This window comes from Anomaloglossus baeobatrachus, chromosome 5 (genome assembly GCF_048569485.1).
Source record: "Anomaloglossus baeobatrachus isolate aAnoBae1 chromosome 5, aAnoBae1.hap1, whole genome shotgun sequence".
NCBI lineage: Eukaryota > Metazoa > Chordata > Amphibia > Anura > Aromobatidae > Anomaloglossus > Anomaloglossus baeobatrachus.
This window is the reverse complement of record NC_134357.1, coordinates 83,927,732-83,945,369: the sequence shown is the minus strand read 5'-3', so window position 1 is coordinate 83,945,369 and position 17,638 is coordinate 83,927,732. Positions and strand designations below refer to the sequence as shown.

Genomic DNA, 17,638 nt, shown 5'->3' with positions numbered 1-17,638 from the left:
AAGCTACCCAGGAGTTCATGAGTGCAAAAAAGTGGAACATTCTGCAATGGCCAAGTCAATCACCAGATCTTAACCCAATTGAGCATGCATTTCACTTGCTCAAATCCAGACTTAAGACGGAAAGACCCACAAACAAGCAAGACCTGAAGGCTGCGGCTGTAAAGGCCTGGCAAAGCATTAAGAAGGAGGAAACACAGTGTTTGGTGATGTCCATGGGTTCCAGACTTAAGGCAGTGATTGCCTCCAAAGGATTCGCAACAAAATATTGAAAATAAAAATATTTTGTTTGGGTTTGGTTTATTTGTCCAATTACTTTTGACCTCCTAAAATGTGGAGTGTTTGTAAAGAAATGTGTACAATTCCTACAATTTCTATCAGATATTTTTGTTCAAACCTTCAAATTAAACGTTACAATCTGCACTTGAATTCTGTTGTAGAGGTTTCATTTCAAATCCAATGTGGTGGCATGCAGAGCCCAACTCGCGAAAATTGTGTCACTGTCCAAATATTTCTCGACCTAACTGTATATGTTTCCATCTTGGTTTTTGTCCCTTTCCTGGTATATATGTAATTTTTCTTGCATATGTCCCCTTCCTGGGTCTCTCATCATATATTTCTCTGCAGCAAAAAGAAAAAAACAAACATTTTATTCACTGTCCCCAACTACCATGTCGCACAACGTCCTCTTTGAGCAGCTATGCATTTCAGCTGGATATGTGCTCCCCACTATCCCTGATGATCTTCAGCTCACAGAACACCTACCTTTTCCTTCTGGATGCTGCATCCTTGCCACCTCCACATTGCCTGCCACAGTGTGATGAGGTTGGAGAGTGATGACCTCACCATGCTGCTGCTCTCTGGGCCGTGGGATGATGTGCCAATGCTCTGCTCTGCTCCACTCATCTAGGGTAGATGTTACAGTGAATGGGCGCATTCCAGGTATGACGTCATTTCAACACATGGCTAATTTGCATGTGGTGCCCTAGAAGGGCTTTGCATGCAATTTGGCCATGTGCAGTGGCTGATGTAGCACTGCCGGGTCCCTCTGCTGCGGCTGTGACTAGGGCCCGGTGAAGAGGGGGCCTGGCCAGGGCCCAGGGCTTAAGAAAGCTAAGAAATTACCCCGAGCCAGGTCCCATACATCAGTCATGCCTGACAGCGCCCCTGCTTGAACCCCAGAAATGGCTCTGATACAAGAGATATAACCCTGGTGACAGGTCCAGAGTACCAGGATAATAAGCCACAGGTCTCTGCTGTAAACCATGTTTCTGGGCCAATTTAGGCTTCTGTATTGTAATTTTTCTTTGCTCTGTGAGACCACCACATACTAGCAGGCACACATGTCAGCTGTTGAAATCAGCTGATATGTGCGCGGATCGTAGTGACACGATCCATAATGTACCCAGTACGTTATGGGTCGCTAAAGGGGTTAAAGCCCTATGGAGAGGGGGCAATTGATGCTACTGTATTGCTGTCTGCCTGAGAGATTTTTAAATGTCAAGACTACAAGATACAGTAGGTGTCAAAGTTGTGTCTTGTGGGTAGTGCCACTTTTCTGGGAGTAAAAGACCTACACCTGCCAATCAGGCATGTCTTAATTTTTAAAATTCAAATGCTAGGCCACAGCCTGTGTGTTGCATGGAGCGACCAATTGTTGCCACTTTTCCTGTTGCCTGCCCTTAGTTTTTTGAAATGTGGAGGCTCCAAGTAGGGTCTCCAAGTTGTCTGTTGTGCTGGGGTTCTGGGAGCAAGAGACCTATGCCTGTCTGTAATCTTGTTGTCTCTGGTGAAGGTAGAAATGTTGGTTCTGACCTTGTTACAGGGTCGATCCCAAGCATCCAGGCTGTTTTGTTGGATTATTTGTAGTCTATGTCAATTGTTGTCACTTTTAATGTTGCCTGACCTTTATTTTTTGAAATGTGGAGGCTCCAAGTAGGGTCTCCAAATTGTCTTTTGTCTGTACAGCCAGGATTCTGGGAGCAAGATGCTTATGTCTGTCACTCCTGCATCTCTTGATTTTTTTAAATTTAAATGCCAGCCCACATCCTGTGTGTTGCATAGACCATACCTCCCTACTGTGCAGACACACTATGGGGAAATTAGAGAGGGGGGCAATTGATGCCAGTGTCTTGCTGTCTGCCTGAAATGTTTTTAAATATCAAGACTCCAAGATGAGTCTCCAAGTGGGGGCTTGTCTGTACTGGCAGGGGTATGGGAGCACCAGCCCTACACCTGTCTTTCATCCACTTCTATATTTCTTATGTCAATAGACTAACCTAATGAAAATGCCAAAACAGTGGTGCTCCACTGTAAAACGTATTTTTGTTGTTTTGGAAGCTTTTCGACCCCCCCCCTAAATGTGTTGTCTCTGACTTACGTGGCTCCCGTTGAATGCAATGGGGTTCAAAAAGGTTCAAAAAGGTTCAGAGTTTTGTTCGCAAACAGTTCGGTGAACATAGCATTTGTTCAGTAAGGCTCGGTGAAAAGAACTTTGAAAGGTTCGCTCATCTCTACTGACTGTCACCTGTCCGATCCTCACAACTTCTTCCTACTGTCATAAGTGCTGCATTACCAGCCTTCTTTATGGTAGCCTGGGAATTCTGTTTCTGATGTGTCTTGCAACCATTAGAACCACTTTGCTAAAGCACACATAAGGTCACAACATCACGACATCACGATGTGCACCGTGACCTTGCTTGCACATGTTCAGAACCATCCTGTGTATTATCAGAAGATGCGATAAGGACCAGTGCGGTGATGGTGAGGAGCGGAGGAGCCGAGGAGATGAGAGAGTAATTGCTTTCTGTGGTTTTTTTACCTTTTGATGGCTTTTATATTGTAGCAAAATGAGGTCTATGGCCGCTATTTTGCTGAATTTGCATGAAAGCAACCTACAAAAATCTCCATTTTTGAAAATATGGATTTCAATAACAGTTGAGTAGAATTCAATTCCACTCAAATATATTTATCTCAAATAAAAATACTTGCTGCAGTTATTGTTGTTAAATGGTATGACGAGGTAATGTCGAACAAGGGAACCTACACTGATCCTAGGGCTAGGGTGGCCCTAACTGTCCCTGTTCCCAAAGATTCATCTAATGGTAATGATGTTTGGGCCACCTTCCTAACCCTAGCTCCTGAATAGCCTTGATCTATAACCCCTCTAGCCCGCACCCGAGGAGGTCCAGGACAGGAGAGGTTTGTCCCTCACAAATAGCCAGAAAGGGAAAAAACAAAACTTAAACACACACACAGAGGTAAGGCAGTACATGCTCACGAGGAAATAAAGAATCAAGGAGGAAATAAAAGAGACAATGAGAATATTTCCACAACACACCAAATAAAGCACAGGAGATTGCTAGAACAAGATCACCACAGCACAAGGACTGGCATCGCAAATTAAGCTATAATCGGCGTCGGGGAACAAGCCCCACCATCCCTCAATGGGCGGAGGCAGCTGTGATACTTCTCCTATAACTTTTGACCCTAGCAGCAATCCATAGGCTGGAAGAAATTACGTTTTGCCAGACTGATCACTAATAGGCACGCAGGTGTGGACACGGGAGTCTGAGTGTGCACCTCAAAAGCAGTGTGACATGTCAGACTCTGCAGTGTGAACAGGGTCAGAAGTTGCCATGACACTTGGTGAGTTTAGAGCTGAACACCGTGTGACAATTGCACTCACCTATCACAGACATACGTGAGTTTGACCCAAAAATAAATAAGAAGTTACAATAATTCATACTATATGTGGTCGTAGTAGACAGGAATTAGACATCCACATATTTTACATATGTTAAAATGGAAATATCGGCTAATTTGCAAACATTTCCAAGTTCTATGTTATAGTGTAAAGCTTTGCATGGTGATGTGCATTTACAGTGCTGGATCCAAATAGGTTGTGGGTTAAATGATTGCTTTGCACCGGAAACCACATGTACAATATATACCGGAAGAAAATACCCAATTCCCTTATTTTCATCCTGTAAAATGTGTCTATATTTCCCTACTACGAAACTGTCTGAGGAATGACATTGACAAACTGCACATGCTAAATGGTTATGCATAGTTATCAGAAATACGTAGTGCTCAAGTCAATAAGTGGCTCACATACAGCAAGGAGCAAACATTGCTTTATTCACAATCAGTCAGTCCAACAATGACTTCTATTGAAACCCTAGTAACAGTTGGTATCTACATCTGCTTTCTAGTGACTGGTGTAATAGGAAATCAATTCATCCTGACAGTTCATTTTCTAGACTGGTTAAAGACCCGTGATAGTAACCCATCCATACTTATAATCAACATCATTTCCCTCATCAATATCTTTTTTCAAGGAACAATTACATTTTATAGAATCACGACATTAATGTTTCTGGAGTTCTTTAGACAAGGCTTGGTGGCGTTTCCTTTGATCACCGTCCTGATTTCACTGGCGTTCTCAAGTCTTTGGAGTTCCACCTGCCTGTGTTTCTACTATTGCATTAAGATTGCCAACTTTGGTGGGTCTTTCTTCTACAAGCTGAAGACAAAGGCTCCGGTATTCATGCCATGGCTGCTCATTATTTCTATGGTTGTATCTTGGTCACTTGGATTAGCAGCCTACTTGGATCTATACATAGACATGACTCCTGTGACTGTTCTTGCAACTGGAAATATAACTTCAATATTTTCTTTCAATTTTAAAAGCAGATGCAAATGTCTGTTCCGGGTTTTCATGTTGGCTGCTGCCGTTGCCTTTGTTATAATATTTCTCACTGCTGGAGCCATCGTCACCTCTTTGTGTAAGCACATGATACGGATGAAGAAAAGCAATGAAGGTTCTGGGAACTCAAGAATTAATTCTCATTTGTCTGCGGCTAAAACAGTAACTTCTCTGCTTCTGTTGTATTTGCTCTTCTATGGGTGTATGAGTTCAGTATTTATGGCACTGGAGAATGACAACGGTTTGATATTTGCTCTTTCATTTATTGTAGGTTCCGGTTTCCCAACAATTAATTCGATTATTTTGATAGCGGGGAACCACAAGTTATTGTCTAACTTCAAGAAACTCTTTGGTATGAAACCAGTGATTACTGAGGACACTGTCACCACCCAATAGAGGGTTTTCATATTCTGTATAATTTAATCTACAATGTGATTGTTTTAATTTTGTCTCCAAAACAATATGTGTGTGTGTGTGTGTGTGTGTGTGTTTGTATTTTCTCTTGTACCTCTGTCACAAATAAAGGCTTTGTCTGCAGTATTCAAAATTTCCTTTTATATTATTCTATATCATTTGAGAGCTTACCTTTTTGCAGTTATTTTTAGTACTTACTTCATTCGCAGTTTTGAAGAGCTACATTTTTTTTTTTTATTTTGTATACAGAATTTTTTTTGGTTTAGATTTTAAGGCATTACCTTTGTAAAAATTAAACGTGCAATGATGGCACAAAACTTTGATTTATTTTATACTATGTATTACAATAAAATAATATAAATTATTATTATTGTGCCCATCATTGTAGTATTGTGCCCATCCTTGTAGTATTGTGCCCATCCTTGTGGTATTGTGCAGTGTGCACATCCTTGTGGTATTGTGCCCATCCTGTAGTATTGCGCCCCCATCTTGTAGTATTGCACCCATCCTTGTAGTATTGTGCCCATCCAGTAGCATTGTACCTATCCCTGTAGTATTGTACCTATCACTGTAGTATTGTACCCATTCTTGTAGTATTGTGCTCATCCTTGTAGTATTGCGCCCATCCTTGTAGTATTGCGCCCATCCTTGTAGTATTGTGCCCATCCTTGTAGTATTGTGCTCATCCTTGCAGTATTGCGCCTAACCCTGTAGTATTGTACCCATCCTTGTAGTATTGTGCCCATTCTTGTAGTATTGTGCCCATCCTTGTAGTATTGTGCCCATCCAGTAGCATTGTACCTATCCTTGCAGTATTGTGCCCATCCTTGTAGTATTGTGACCATCCTGGTAGTATTGTGCCTTTCCTTGTAGTATTGTACCCATCCTTGTAGTATTGTGCCCATCCTTGTAGTATTGCACTCATCCTGTAGTATTGTGCTTATCCCTGTAGTATTGTACCCATCCTTGCAGTATTGTGCCTATCTTTGTAGTATTGCACCCAACCTGTAGTATTGCGCCCAGCCTGTAGTATTGTATCCATCCTTGTAGTATTGTGCCCATTCTTGTAGTATTGTGCCCATTCTTGTAGTATTGCGCCCATCCTTGTAGTATTGTGCCCATCCTTGTAGTATTGTGCCCATCCTTGCAGTATTGCGCCTATCCCTGTAGTATTGTACCCATCCTTGTTGTATTGTGCCCATCCTTGTAGTATTGTGCCCATCCAGTAGCATTGTACCTATCCTTGCAGTATTGTGCCCATTCTTGTAGTATTGTGACCATCCTGGTAGTATTGTGCCCATCCTTGTAGTATTGTGCCCATCCTTGTAGTATTGCACTCATCCTGTAGTATTGCACCCAGCCTGTAGTATTGTACCATCCTTGTAGTATTGTATCCATCCTTGTAGTATTGTACCGATTCTTGTAGTATTGTGCCCATCCAGTAGCATTGTACCTATCCTTGCAGTATTGTGCTTATCCCTGTAGTATTGTACCCATCCTTGCAGTATTGTGCCTATCTTTGTAGCATTGCACCCAACCTGTAGTATTGCGCCCAGCCTGTAGTATTGTATCCATCCTTGTAGTATTGTGACCATTCTTGTAGTATTGTGCCCATTCTTGTAGTATTGTGCCCATCCTGTAGTATTGTGCCCATCCTAGTAGTATTGTACCCATCCTGTAGTAATGTCCTAAGTAGAGATGAGCGAACCGGTCCCGGTTCGGCTCGAGGTCGGTTCGCCGAACGGAGGTCCCGTTCGAGTTCGGCTCGTCGAACGTTCGACGAACCGAACTCGAGCCAATAGGAAACAATGGCAGGCAATCACAAACACAGAAAAACACCTAGAAAACACCCTCAAAGGTGTCCAAAAGGTGACAAACAACTCAAACACATGGGAAAGTGACAAGGACATATACTCATGCGAAAACAAAACAGCTGGACAAGGAAAAAGAGGAGGACACACAGATATAGGCATGGCACGCCCTTCTAAAGTCATGTAAAACACCGCAAGGTGACTCCAAGCGGAGTCTCCCTTTTTTCCAAAAATTGGGCCACACAGACACCCACCCCATCAGTGGCAGCACTTGGGCCCTAGTTGCAAACAGGATGTTTTGATTTGCATCAAGCACATTCAAAAATACGCCATAATTAACCGTCCCCAGGATGACACCGGGGTAGGTAGCAAAGTCTTTCCTGATCCCAGCTCTGTTCATCTTGGCTTCTTTTAAAAACACAGCAAGCAAGGGTTACTCCAAGCGGAGTCTCCCTTTTTTCCAAAAATTGGGCCACACACACACCCACCCCATCAGTGGCAGCACTTGGGCCCTAGTTGCAAACAGGATGTTTTGATTTGCATCAAGCACATTCAAAAATATGCCATAATTAACCGTACCCAGCATGACACCGGGGTAGGTAGATAAAGTCTTTGCTGACCCATGACTTGTTCATCTTGGCTTCTTTTAAAAACAATGTAAGCAAGGGTTACTCCAAGCGGAGTCTCCTTTTTTTCCAAAAATTGGGCCCCACACACACCCACCCCTTCAGTGGCAGCAGTTGTGCCCCAGTTGTACACTTCACAGCTACATTTGCATCAAGCACATTCAAAAATACGCCATTCTTATCCGTCCCCAGGATGACACCGGGGTAGGTAGCAAAGTCTTTCCTGATCCCAGCTCTGTTCATCTTGGCTTCTTTTAAAAACACAGCAAGCAAGGGTTACTCCAAGCGGAGTCTCCCTTTTTTCCAAAAATTGGGCCACACAGACACCCACCCCATCAGTGGCAGCACTTGGGCCCTAGTTGCAAACAGGATGTTTTGATTTGCATCAAGCACATTCAAAAATACGCCATAATTAACCGTCCCCAGGATGACACCGGGGTAGGTAGCAAAGTCTTTCCTGATCCCAGTTCTGTTCATCTTGGCTTCTTTTAAAAACAATGTAAGCAAGGGTTACTCCAAGCGGAGTCTCCTTTTTTTCCAAAAATTGGGCCCCACACACACCCACCCCTTCAGTGGCAGCAGTTGTGCCCCAGTTGTACACTTCACAGCTACATTTGCATCAAGCACATTCAAAAATACGCCATAATTAACCGTCCCCAGGATGACACCGGGGTAGGTAGCAAAGTCTTTCCTGATCCCAGCTCAGTTCATCTTGGCTTCTTTTAAAAACAATGTAAGCAAGGGTTACTCCAAGCGGAGTCTCCTTTTTTTCCAAAAATTGGGCCCCACACACACCCACCCCTTCAGTGGCAGCAGTTGTGCCCCAGTTGTACACTTCACAGCTACATTTGCATCAAGCACATTCAAAAATATGCCATAATTAACCGTACCCAGCATGACACCGGGGTAGGTAGATAAAGTCTTTGCTGACCCATGACTTGTTCATCTTGGCTTCTTTTAAAAACAATGTAAGCAAGGGTTACTCCAAGCGGAGTCTCCCTTTTTTTCCAAAAATTGTGCCCCACACACACCCACCCATTCAGTGGCAGCACTTGTGCCCTAGTTGTACACTTCACAGCTAGATTTGCATCAAGCACATTCAAAAATATGCCATAATTAACCATCCCCAGGATGACACCGGGGTAGGTAGCAAAGTCTTTCCTGATCCCAGCTCTGTTCATCTTGGCTTCTTTTAAAAACTCAGCAAGCAAGGGTTACTCCAAGCGGAGTCTCCCTTTTTTCCAAAAATTGGGCCACACAGACACCCACCCCATCAGTGGCAGCACTTGGGCCCTAGTTGCAAACAGGATGTTTTGATTTGCATCAAGCACATTCAAAAATATGCCATAATTAACCGTACCCAGCATGACACCGGGGTAGGTAGATAAAGTCTTTGCTGACCCATGACTTGTTCATCTTGGCTTCTTTTAAAAACAATGTAAGCAAGGGTTACTCCAAGCGGAGTCTCCCTTTTTTTCCAAAAATTGTGCCCCACACACACCCACCCATTCAGTGGCAGCACTTGTGCCCTAGTTGTACACTTCACAGCTAGATTTGCATCAAGCACATTCAAAAATACGCCATAATTAACCGTCCCCAGGATGACACCGGGGTAGGTAGCAAAGTCTTTCCTGATCCCAGCTCTGTTCATCTTGGCTTCTTTTAAAAACACAGCAAGCAAGGGTTACTCCAAGCGGAGTCTCCCTTTTTTCCAAAAATTGGGCCACACAGACACCCACCCCATCAGTGGCAGCACTTGGGCCCTAGTTGCAAACAGGATGTTTTGATTTGCATCAAGCACATTCAAAAATATGCCATAATTAACCGTACCCAGCATGACACCGGGGTAGGTAGATAAAGTCTTTGCTGACCCATGACTTGTTAATCTTGGCTTCTTTTAAAAACAATGTAAGCAAGGGTTACTCCAAGCGGAGTCTCCCTTTTTTTCCAAAAATTGTGCCCCACACACACCCACCCATTCAGTGGCAGCACTTGTGCCCTAGTTGTACACTTCACAGCTAGATTTGCATCAAGCACATTCAAAAATACGCCATAATTAACCGTCCCCAGGATGACACCGGGGTAGGTAGCAAAGTCTTTCCTGATCCCAGCTCTGTTCATCTTGGCTTCTTTTAAAAACACAGCAAGCAAGGGTTACTCCAAGCGGAGTCTCCATTTTTTCCAAAAATTGGGCCACACAGACACCCACCCCATCAGTGGCAGCACTTGGGCCCTAGTTGCAAACAGGATGTTTTGATTTGCATCAAGCACATTCAAAAATATGCCATAATTAACCGTACCCAGCATGACACCGGGGTAGGTAGATAAAGTCTTTGCTGACCCATGACTTGTTCATCTTGGCTTCTTTTAAAAACAATGTAAGCAAGGGTTACTCCAAGCGGAGTCTCCCTTTTTTTTCCAAAAATTGTGCCCCACACACACCCACCCATTCAGTGGCAGCACTTGTGCCCTAGTTGTACACTTCACAGCTAGATTTGCATCAAGCACATTCCAAATCCACAAGCATTTACTCTCCCCAGGATGACACAGGGGTTGTAAATTCCTTCTGGATCCATGACTTGTTCATTTTGATGAACGTCAGTCTGTCCACATTGTCACTGGACAGACGCGTGCGCTTATCTGTCAGCACACACCCAGCAGCACTGAAGACACGTTCAGAGACAACGCTGGCAGCTGGACACGACAAAATCTCCAAGGCGTAAGTTGCGAGCTCTGGACATTTTTCTAGGTTTGAAGCCCAAAAGGAGCAAGGCTCCAGTTGCACAGTCATGGCATCGATGTTCATTTGGAGATACTCCTGTATCATCCTCTCCAGCCGTTGACTATGTGTCAGACTTGTTGTCTCTGGTGGCCTTGCAAAAGAGGGTCTAAAAAAATTATGAAAAGATTCCATAAAATTGCTGTTACCAGCACCAGATACGGTCCTACTGGTACGGGTAGACTGTTGAAGATGACGAGACCGTCCCATGTTTGTCAAGTTACAACTGGGAGATTCCCTCCCTGCACCTGCACGGTTGTTTGGTGGAAAAGCCGAGCTAAGATCGAGTAACAGCTTCTGCTGATACTCCTGCATACGTGCGTCCCTTTCTATGGCTGGAATTATGTCACAAAATTTGGACTTGTACTGGGGATCTAATAGTGTGGCAATCCAGTAGTCATCATCACTTCTAATTTTGACAATACGACTGTCATGTTGGAGGTAGTGCAACAAAAAGGCACTCATGTGTCTTGCGCAGCCATGCGGACCAAGTCCACGCTGTGTTTGTGGCATAGAGGTGCTAACCGTTCTTTCTTCCTCTGACATCTCCCCCCAACCTCTTTCAACTGAAATTTGACCAAGGTCTCCCTCATCCGCTGAGTCTTCCATGTCCATGGACAGTTCGTCCTCCATTTCTTCATGTTCTCCTGCACCTTGCTCAACATTTCGCCTGCTACTATGCGCCCTTGTCGATCCCTGTCCCCCATGGTCCCATGCCTGCTGCGTTGGTGATGATGAACGTCTGGACCTTGGTGATATTGTTGTGTCTTGCGCATATGAATCCTCCTGTAGTTCCTCTCCTTCCTGTTGTCTCACCCCCTGACTCCGAATAGTGTTTAGCGTGTGCTCCAGCATGTAAATGACTGGAATCGTCATGCTGATAATGGCATTGTCAGCGCTAAACATATTCGTCGCCATGTCGAAACTGTGCAGAAGGGTGCATAGGTCCTTGATCTGAGACGACTCCATCAGGGTGATCTGCCCCACCTCTGCATCTCGTTGGCCCAGGCTATACGTCATGACGTATTGCACCAGGGCTCTGCGGTGCTGCCACAGTCGCTGTAACATGTGGAGAGTTGAATTCCAGCGTGTCGCCACATCGCATTTCAGGCGATGAACCGGCAGGCCGAAAGACTTCTGGAGCGATGCAAGTCGCTCTGCTGCGGCGCTTGAACGGCGGAAGTGAGCAGACAGTTTTCGTGCCCTGTTCAGAAGGCCATCTAGGCCGGGATAGTGTGTTAAAAATTGCTGGACGACAAGGTTCAACACGTGAGCCATACAAGGTACGTGTGTCACCTTGCCCAGGCGAAGGGCCGCACCCAGGTTGGCAGGATTGTCGCACACGGCCTTACCAGGCTGAAGGTTGAGTGGAGACAACCATTTATTAAACTCGGAACGCAGAGCTGACCACAACTCCTCAGCTGTGTGACTCTTATTCCCAAGACATGTCAAGCTAAAGACCGCCTGATGCCGTTGCGCTCTGCTGCCAGCATAGTAATCAGGCGTGCGTGATTCCTTCTGCGCAGTGAGAACGCTGGTGGCCTGACCAGGCAGGCTTGGGGCGGAGGTGGAGGACCCAGATGAGGTGGAGGATGCAGAAGCAGTGGCAGAACTTGGACAGACAGAGGATTGACACACAAGTCGTGGGGACGGCAAGACTTGTGCAGCAGACCCTTCACCATCTATCACCATAGTTACCCAGTGCCCAGTCAGCGACATGTAACGTCCCTGTCCATGCTTACTGGTCCAAGTATCGGTGGTGAAATGCACCCGTTCACACACAGAGTTTCTCAAGGAAGCGGTGATGTTTTGTGCGACATGCTGGTGTAGCGCGGGCACACCTTTCTTAGAGAAGTAGTGGCGACTAGGCATCTGGTACTGGGGCACAGCGACAGACATAAGGTCTCTAAAATCCTGTGTGTCCACTAGGCGGAAAGGCAGCATTTCGGTAGCCAACAGCTTACAGAGGGATAGAGTCAACCTCTTCGCTTTGTCATGGGTCGCAGGAAGTGGCCTTTTATTTGACCACATCTGAGGGACAGAGATCTGGCTGCTGTGTGTAGACGGTGTTGAGTAGGGTGTCCCTGGAAAAATGCAGCTTTGTGAGGAAAGTGCAGGCGGAGACATGATGTTGCCTTCATCCAAAGTTGGTGCTATCGATGTCTGAGAGAGCTGTACACACTCACTTGTTTCCCCTTCCAAAACAACTGACGACCTACCAAGCAAACTGCCTGTTGCGGTTACAGTGATGGAAGTTGTGGGTGGAAAAACAGGTGTGACAGCTGTCCCAACAGTCCTAGAAGATGACGAGCGCGCGGATGCACTGGAAGGGGCAGGCGGTGGATGGTTTGCTCCGCTAGGCCGCATTGCAGCACGGTGAGCTTCCCACCGGGCCATATGATATTTATTCATGTGACGATTCATGGAAGAAGTTGTCAAACTGCTGAGGTTTTGACCTCTACTAAGAGAACCATGACAAATTTTACATATCACATAATTTGGGCGATCTTTTTCTATGTCAAAAAAGGACCAGGCTAGGCAAGGCTTAGAGGCCATGCGACCTGTTGATCCACCCCGAATAATGCTCAGAGGCAGAGTGGTGGCTGAGGATGCAGTTGTAGACGTGCTACCAGTGCTCCGACTCTGTCCAGGAAGGCGCAAGGTAACTTCATCGTCGGTTGCATCCTCCTCCACCGCCTCTGTTTCATAGTTTCATAGTTTTTAAGGTTGAAGGGAGACTCTAAGTCCATCTAGTTCAACCCGTAGCCTAACATGTTGATCCAGAGGAAGGCAAAAAAAACCCAATGTGTCAAATAAGCTCCAATGGGGAAAAAAATTCCTTCCTGACTCCACATACGGCAATCAGACTAGTTCCCTGGATCAATACCCTGTCATAAAATCCAATATACATAACTGGTAATATTATATTTTTCAATTAATGCGATCAGGCTCTGCTTAAATTTTACTTGTGAATCCCTCAATACAACATCATACGGCAGAGAGCTCCATAGTCTCACTGCTCGTACAGTAAAGAATCCTCATCTGTGATTATGATTAAACATTCTTTCCTCAAGACGTAGCGGATGCCCCCGTGTTCCAGTCGCAGGCCTAGGTGTAAAGAGATCTTTGGAAAGGTCTCTGTACTGTCCCCTCATATATTTATACATTGTGATTAGATCCCCCTAAGCCTTTGTTTTTCCTAACTAACTAACCCCAAGTTTAATAACCTGTCTTGGTATTGCAGCCCACCCATTCCTCTAATAATCTTGGTCGCTCTTCTATCTACCTGTAAGATTATGCTATTTATAACCTTCTATACTTTTGCTAACAAGAAATGCATCCATTCCTCTCTTAAATTCATTCAGTGAGTTGGCCATCACCACTTCCTCAGGAAGAGAGTTCCAGAGCCTCACTGCTCTTACCGTGAAGAACCCTCTTCTATGCTGATGTAGGAATTTTCTTTCCTCCAATCGAAAAGAATGCCCCCTTGTTCTTGTCATAGTCCTTGGTACAAACAGATCATGGGAGAGATCTCTATATGGCCCTCTGATATATTTGTACATATTTATTAGGTCTCCCCTAAGTCTTCTTTTTTCTAGAGTAAATAGACCTAATTTTGATGACCTTTCCGTGTATTGTAATGCACCCATTCCATTTATTATTTTAGTAGCCCGCCTCTGAACCCTTTCAAGTTCAGTAATGTCTTTCTTCAGCACCGGCGCCCAAAATTGCACACAATACTCCAAGTGTGGTCTGACTAATGATTTGTACAGAGGGAGAATGATGTTTTCATCTCGTGCCCCCAGACCTCTTCTAATGCATCCCATCACCCTATTTGCTTTGGTGGCTGCTGCCTGACACTGGGCACTCCAATTTAGATTCTTATTCACTAAGATGCCTAAGTCTTTTTCCATGTCTGATTTCCCCAGCAGTTTCCCATTTAGTAAGTAATCGTAGCATCTGTTTCTCCTTCCCATGTGCATAACCTTACACTTATCTGTGTTAAACCTCATTTGCCATTTTTCAGCCCAATTCTCCAATTTACTCAAGTCCATCTGTAGTTGCAAACTGTCCTCCTTTGTGTTAACTACCTTACATAGTTTTGTATCATCTGCAAATACTGATATTTTACTCTGTAAACCATCCACCAGATCATTAATAAATATATTAAATAGTAGGGGGCCCAATACAGACCCCTGTGGCACCCCACTAGTAACCCTGGCCCAATCTGAGTATGCACCATTAATAACCACTCTTTGTTTTCTACCACTAAGCCAGCTACCTACCCATCTACACACATTTTCCCCGAGCCCAAGCTTTCTCATTTTACTTAGCAGTCTTTTATGTGGGACAGTGTCAAATGCTTTACCGAAGTCGAGATAAATGACATCCAATGCTTCTCCTCGGTCCATGTGAGAGCTTACATCCTCATAGAAGCTGATCAGGTTAGTTTGACAGGAGCGATCCTTCATAAATCCATGTTGATATGGAGTTAAACAGTTATTAACATTGAGACATTCCATAATAGTATCCCTTAAAAACCCTTCAAACATTTTACCCACAACAGATGTTAAGCTTACCGGCCTATAGTTTCCAGGTTCCCTTTTGCACCCTTTTTTGAATATTGGTACCACATTTGCTAGCCGCCAATCCAGTGGAACAGACCCAGTTTCTATAGAGTCTTTAAATAAAAGGAATAGAGGCCTGTCTATCACATTACTTAACTCCCTTAATACCCGAGGGTGAATGCCATCAGGGCCTGGTGATTTGTCAATTTTAATGTTACTAAGTCGGTTCTGCACTTCTTCCTGGGTTAGGCAGGTCATACTTAATGGGGCATTTACATGATCACTCTGCATTTCCCCTGGCATATGCTTTTCCTGTGTGAACACAGTTGAGAAAAAAGTATTTAAAACATTTGCTTTTCCCACATCGCTTTCTATGATTTTACCCTCATTATTCTTTAAAGGGCCAACACCATCAATTTTAATCTTTTTTCTGTTTATATAATTAAAGAATAGTTTGGGATTTGTTTTGCTTTCCTTAGCAATGAGTCTCTCAGTTTCTACTTTTGCTAAATATATTTGTTTTTTACACATTTTATTTTTTTCACTATATATTTTTAATGCTTCCTCGCTGCCTTCTTGTTTTAGCTTTTTAAATGCCTTTTTCTTATTATTCATTGCCCCTTTTACATCCTTATTAAGCCACATTGGTTTTCTCCTGTTCCTAGCCCTCTTATTTCTGTATGGTATGGCTAGCTCGCAGTGGGTGTTTAATACCGATTTAAAAATTTCCCACTTATTTTCTGTGCTCCCATTTTTGAGGACATTGTCCCAATCAATTTGGCGAAGGTCTTCTCTAAGTTGATCAAACTTTGCTTTCCTGAAATTCAGCGTTTTTGTAACCCCCCTCCAAGGCACCTTACTAAAGGACAAGTGGAATTGTATTATATTGTGGTCACTATTCCCTAGGTGCCCATCCACTCGTACGTCTGTTATTCTATCTGGCCTGTGTCTTAAAATTAAGTCCAGAAGGGCTGCCCCTCTAGTTGGGCCCGGCACAAGTTGGGACAGATAATTATCCTTAGTTACTGACAGAAACCGGTTTCCTTTCTGAGATACGCAGGTTTCAGTTTCCCAGTCTATATCGGGGTAATTGAAGTCCCCCATAATAATCACCTCATTGTGATTTGCTGCTTTGTCTATTTGTTTCAATAATACATTTTCAGTGGTTTCTGTTATATTTGGTGGCTTATAACAAACCCCTATGAGGATTTTATTAGTTTTCCCTCCTTGTATCTCCACCCATAGAGACTCCACCTCTTCATTTCCCTCTTGAATATCTTCTCTTAGTCTGGGTTTTAAACTGGACTTTATATATAGACAGACTCCACCCCCTTTCCTTTTTTTACGATCCCTCCTAAACAATTCATATCCTTGCAGGTTAGCCGCCCAGTCATAACTATCATCTAACCATGTCTCAGTTATTCCTACTATGTCGTATTTCTCCTCATACATTACCAGCTCCAGTTCCTCCATCTTATTGGTCAGGCTTCTTGCATTGGTCAGCATGCAGGAAAGAAGTTTTGCTCCCCTTTTCTCAGCTTCCTTCTTAGTACCCTGTCTTGGGTCCTCTTTACGGCATCTAGTATCCTTGATTAGTTTGTCCTTCTGCTGCATGTTCTTGTCTGCTGTTTTTTCTCCCATCCCCTCTTCTTCTAGTTTAAAGCCCTCCTGATGAGTGTGGCAAGCCTTCTGGCGAACGTGTGTTTCCCAGCTTTTGTGAGGTGTATCCCGTCTCTTGCGAGAAGTCCATCGTAGAGGTAATTCACTCCATGGTCTAAGAATCCAAATCCTTGCTGCCTGCACCACCGTCGTTGCCAGTTGTTCAAATCTAGTATCCTATTCCATCTTCTGACACCATGGCCATCGACTGGGAGGATTGATGAGAAAACAACCTGTTCGTTCCTTTATTTTCTTCCCCAGAATTTCAAAGTCTTCACAAATAGTTGGTAGATCATTTCTTGCCGTGTCGTTTGTTCCTACATGTATCAATAGGAACGGGTATTCGTCCTTGGATCCGAGGATAGTTGGTATCCTGTTGGCCACATCCTTGATTTTTGCTCCAGGGAGGCAGCATACTTCTCGTGCGGTTATGTCCGGCCTGCAGATAGTTGCCTCCGTGCCTCTTAGTAGTGAGTCGCCCATAACTACCACTCTTCTTTTCTTTCTGGACGCACTGCTTGTTGCTCCTGAGTGCTTTTGAGTGTCTTTTGTTTCTGCTTTTGTTGACAAAGTAACTTCTTTTGATGATACTGTGTCTTCTCCTGTAGAGACGGTATCATCCTGAGCTGTGCCATTTTCGTTCTCCAGCATGAGGGCTTCATATTGGTTGCTAAGCTGTGTGGGTGGTGCCGACCACTTGATCCGCTGGCTTCTTTTGGTCACATGTGTCCACTTTTCAGCCTCTGTATGTGTTCTGAAGCTTTTCTCACTTTCCATATCCTGAATTGTTGCTTCTGCCTCGTCCAAGAAGTCCTCATGTTCTTTAATTAGCTTCAAAGTTGCTATTCTTTCTTCCAGTCCCCGCACCTTTTCCTCTAAGAGGGCAACAAGTTTGCACTTTTGACACGTGAAGTTGAATTTTTTGTGCGGCAGATCCGTAAACATGTAGCATGTGTTGCAGGTGACCATGTGGATTTTCTTCTCTTCCATAATGCTGATGCAGCGTATGTTAGGAGCAAGTCGCGTGCCGTCAGGCGCGCGGTTTTGCGATGTCCTCAAACAGCGAGACCCGGCAA

General features: G+C 44.2%; 1 protein-coding gene across 1 annotated transcript; it reads left to right on the top strand.

Annotated features, from left to right (window-relative positions):
• The first annotated feature begins 4,159 nt into the window (after nt 1-4,159).
• Nucleotides 4,160-5,101, top strand: LOC142312660 (taste receptor type 2 member 40-like). The gene has a single exon (XM_075351656.1). It carries the CDS (start codon nt 4,160-4,162, stop codon nt 5,099-5,101), a length of 942 nt encoding a protein of 313 aa, XP_075207771.1.
• The last annotated feature ends 12,537 nt before the right edge of the window (nt 5,102-17,638 follow it).

Bases quoted from the DNA above. Each gene is read 5' to 3' on its own strand.
- LOC142312660 (XM_075351656.1), top strand. From the start codon at position 4,160: ATGACTTCTATTGAAACCCTAGTAACAGTTGGTATCTACATCTGCTTT.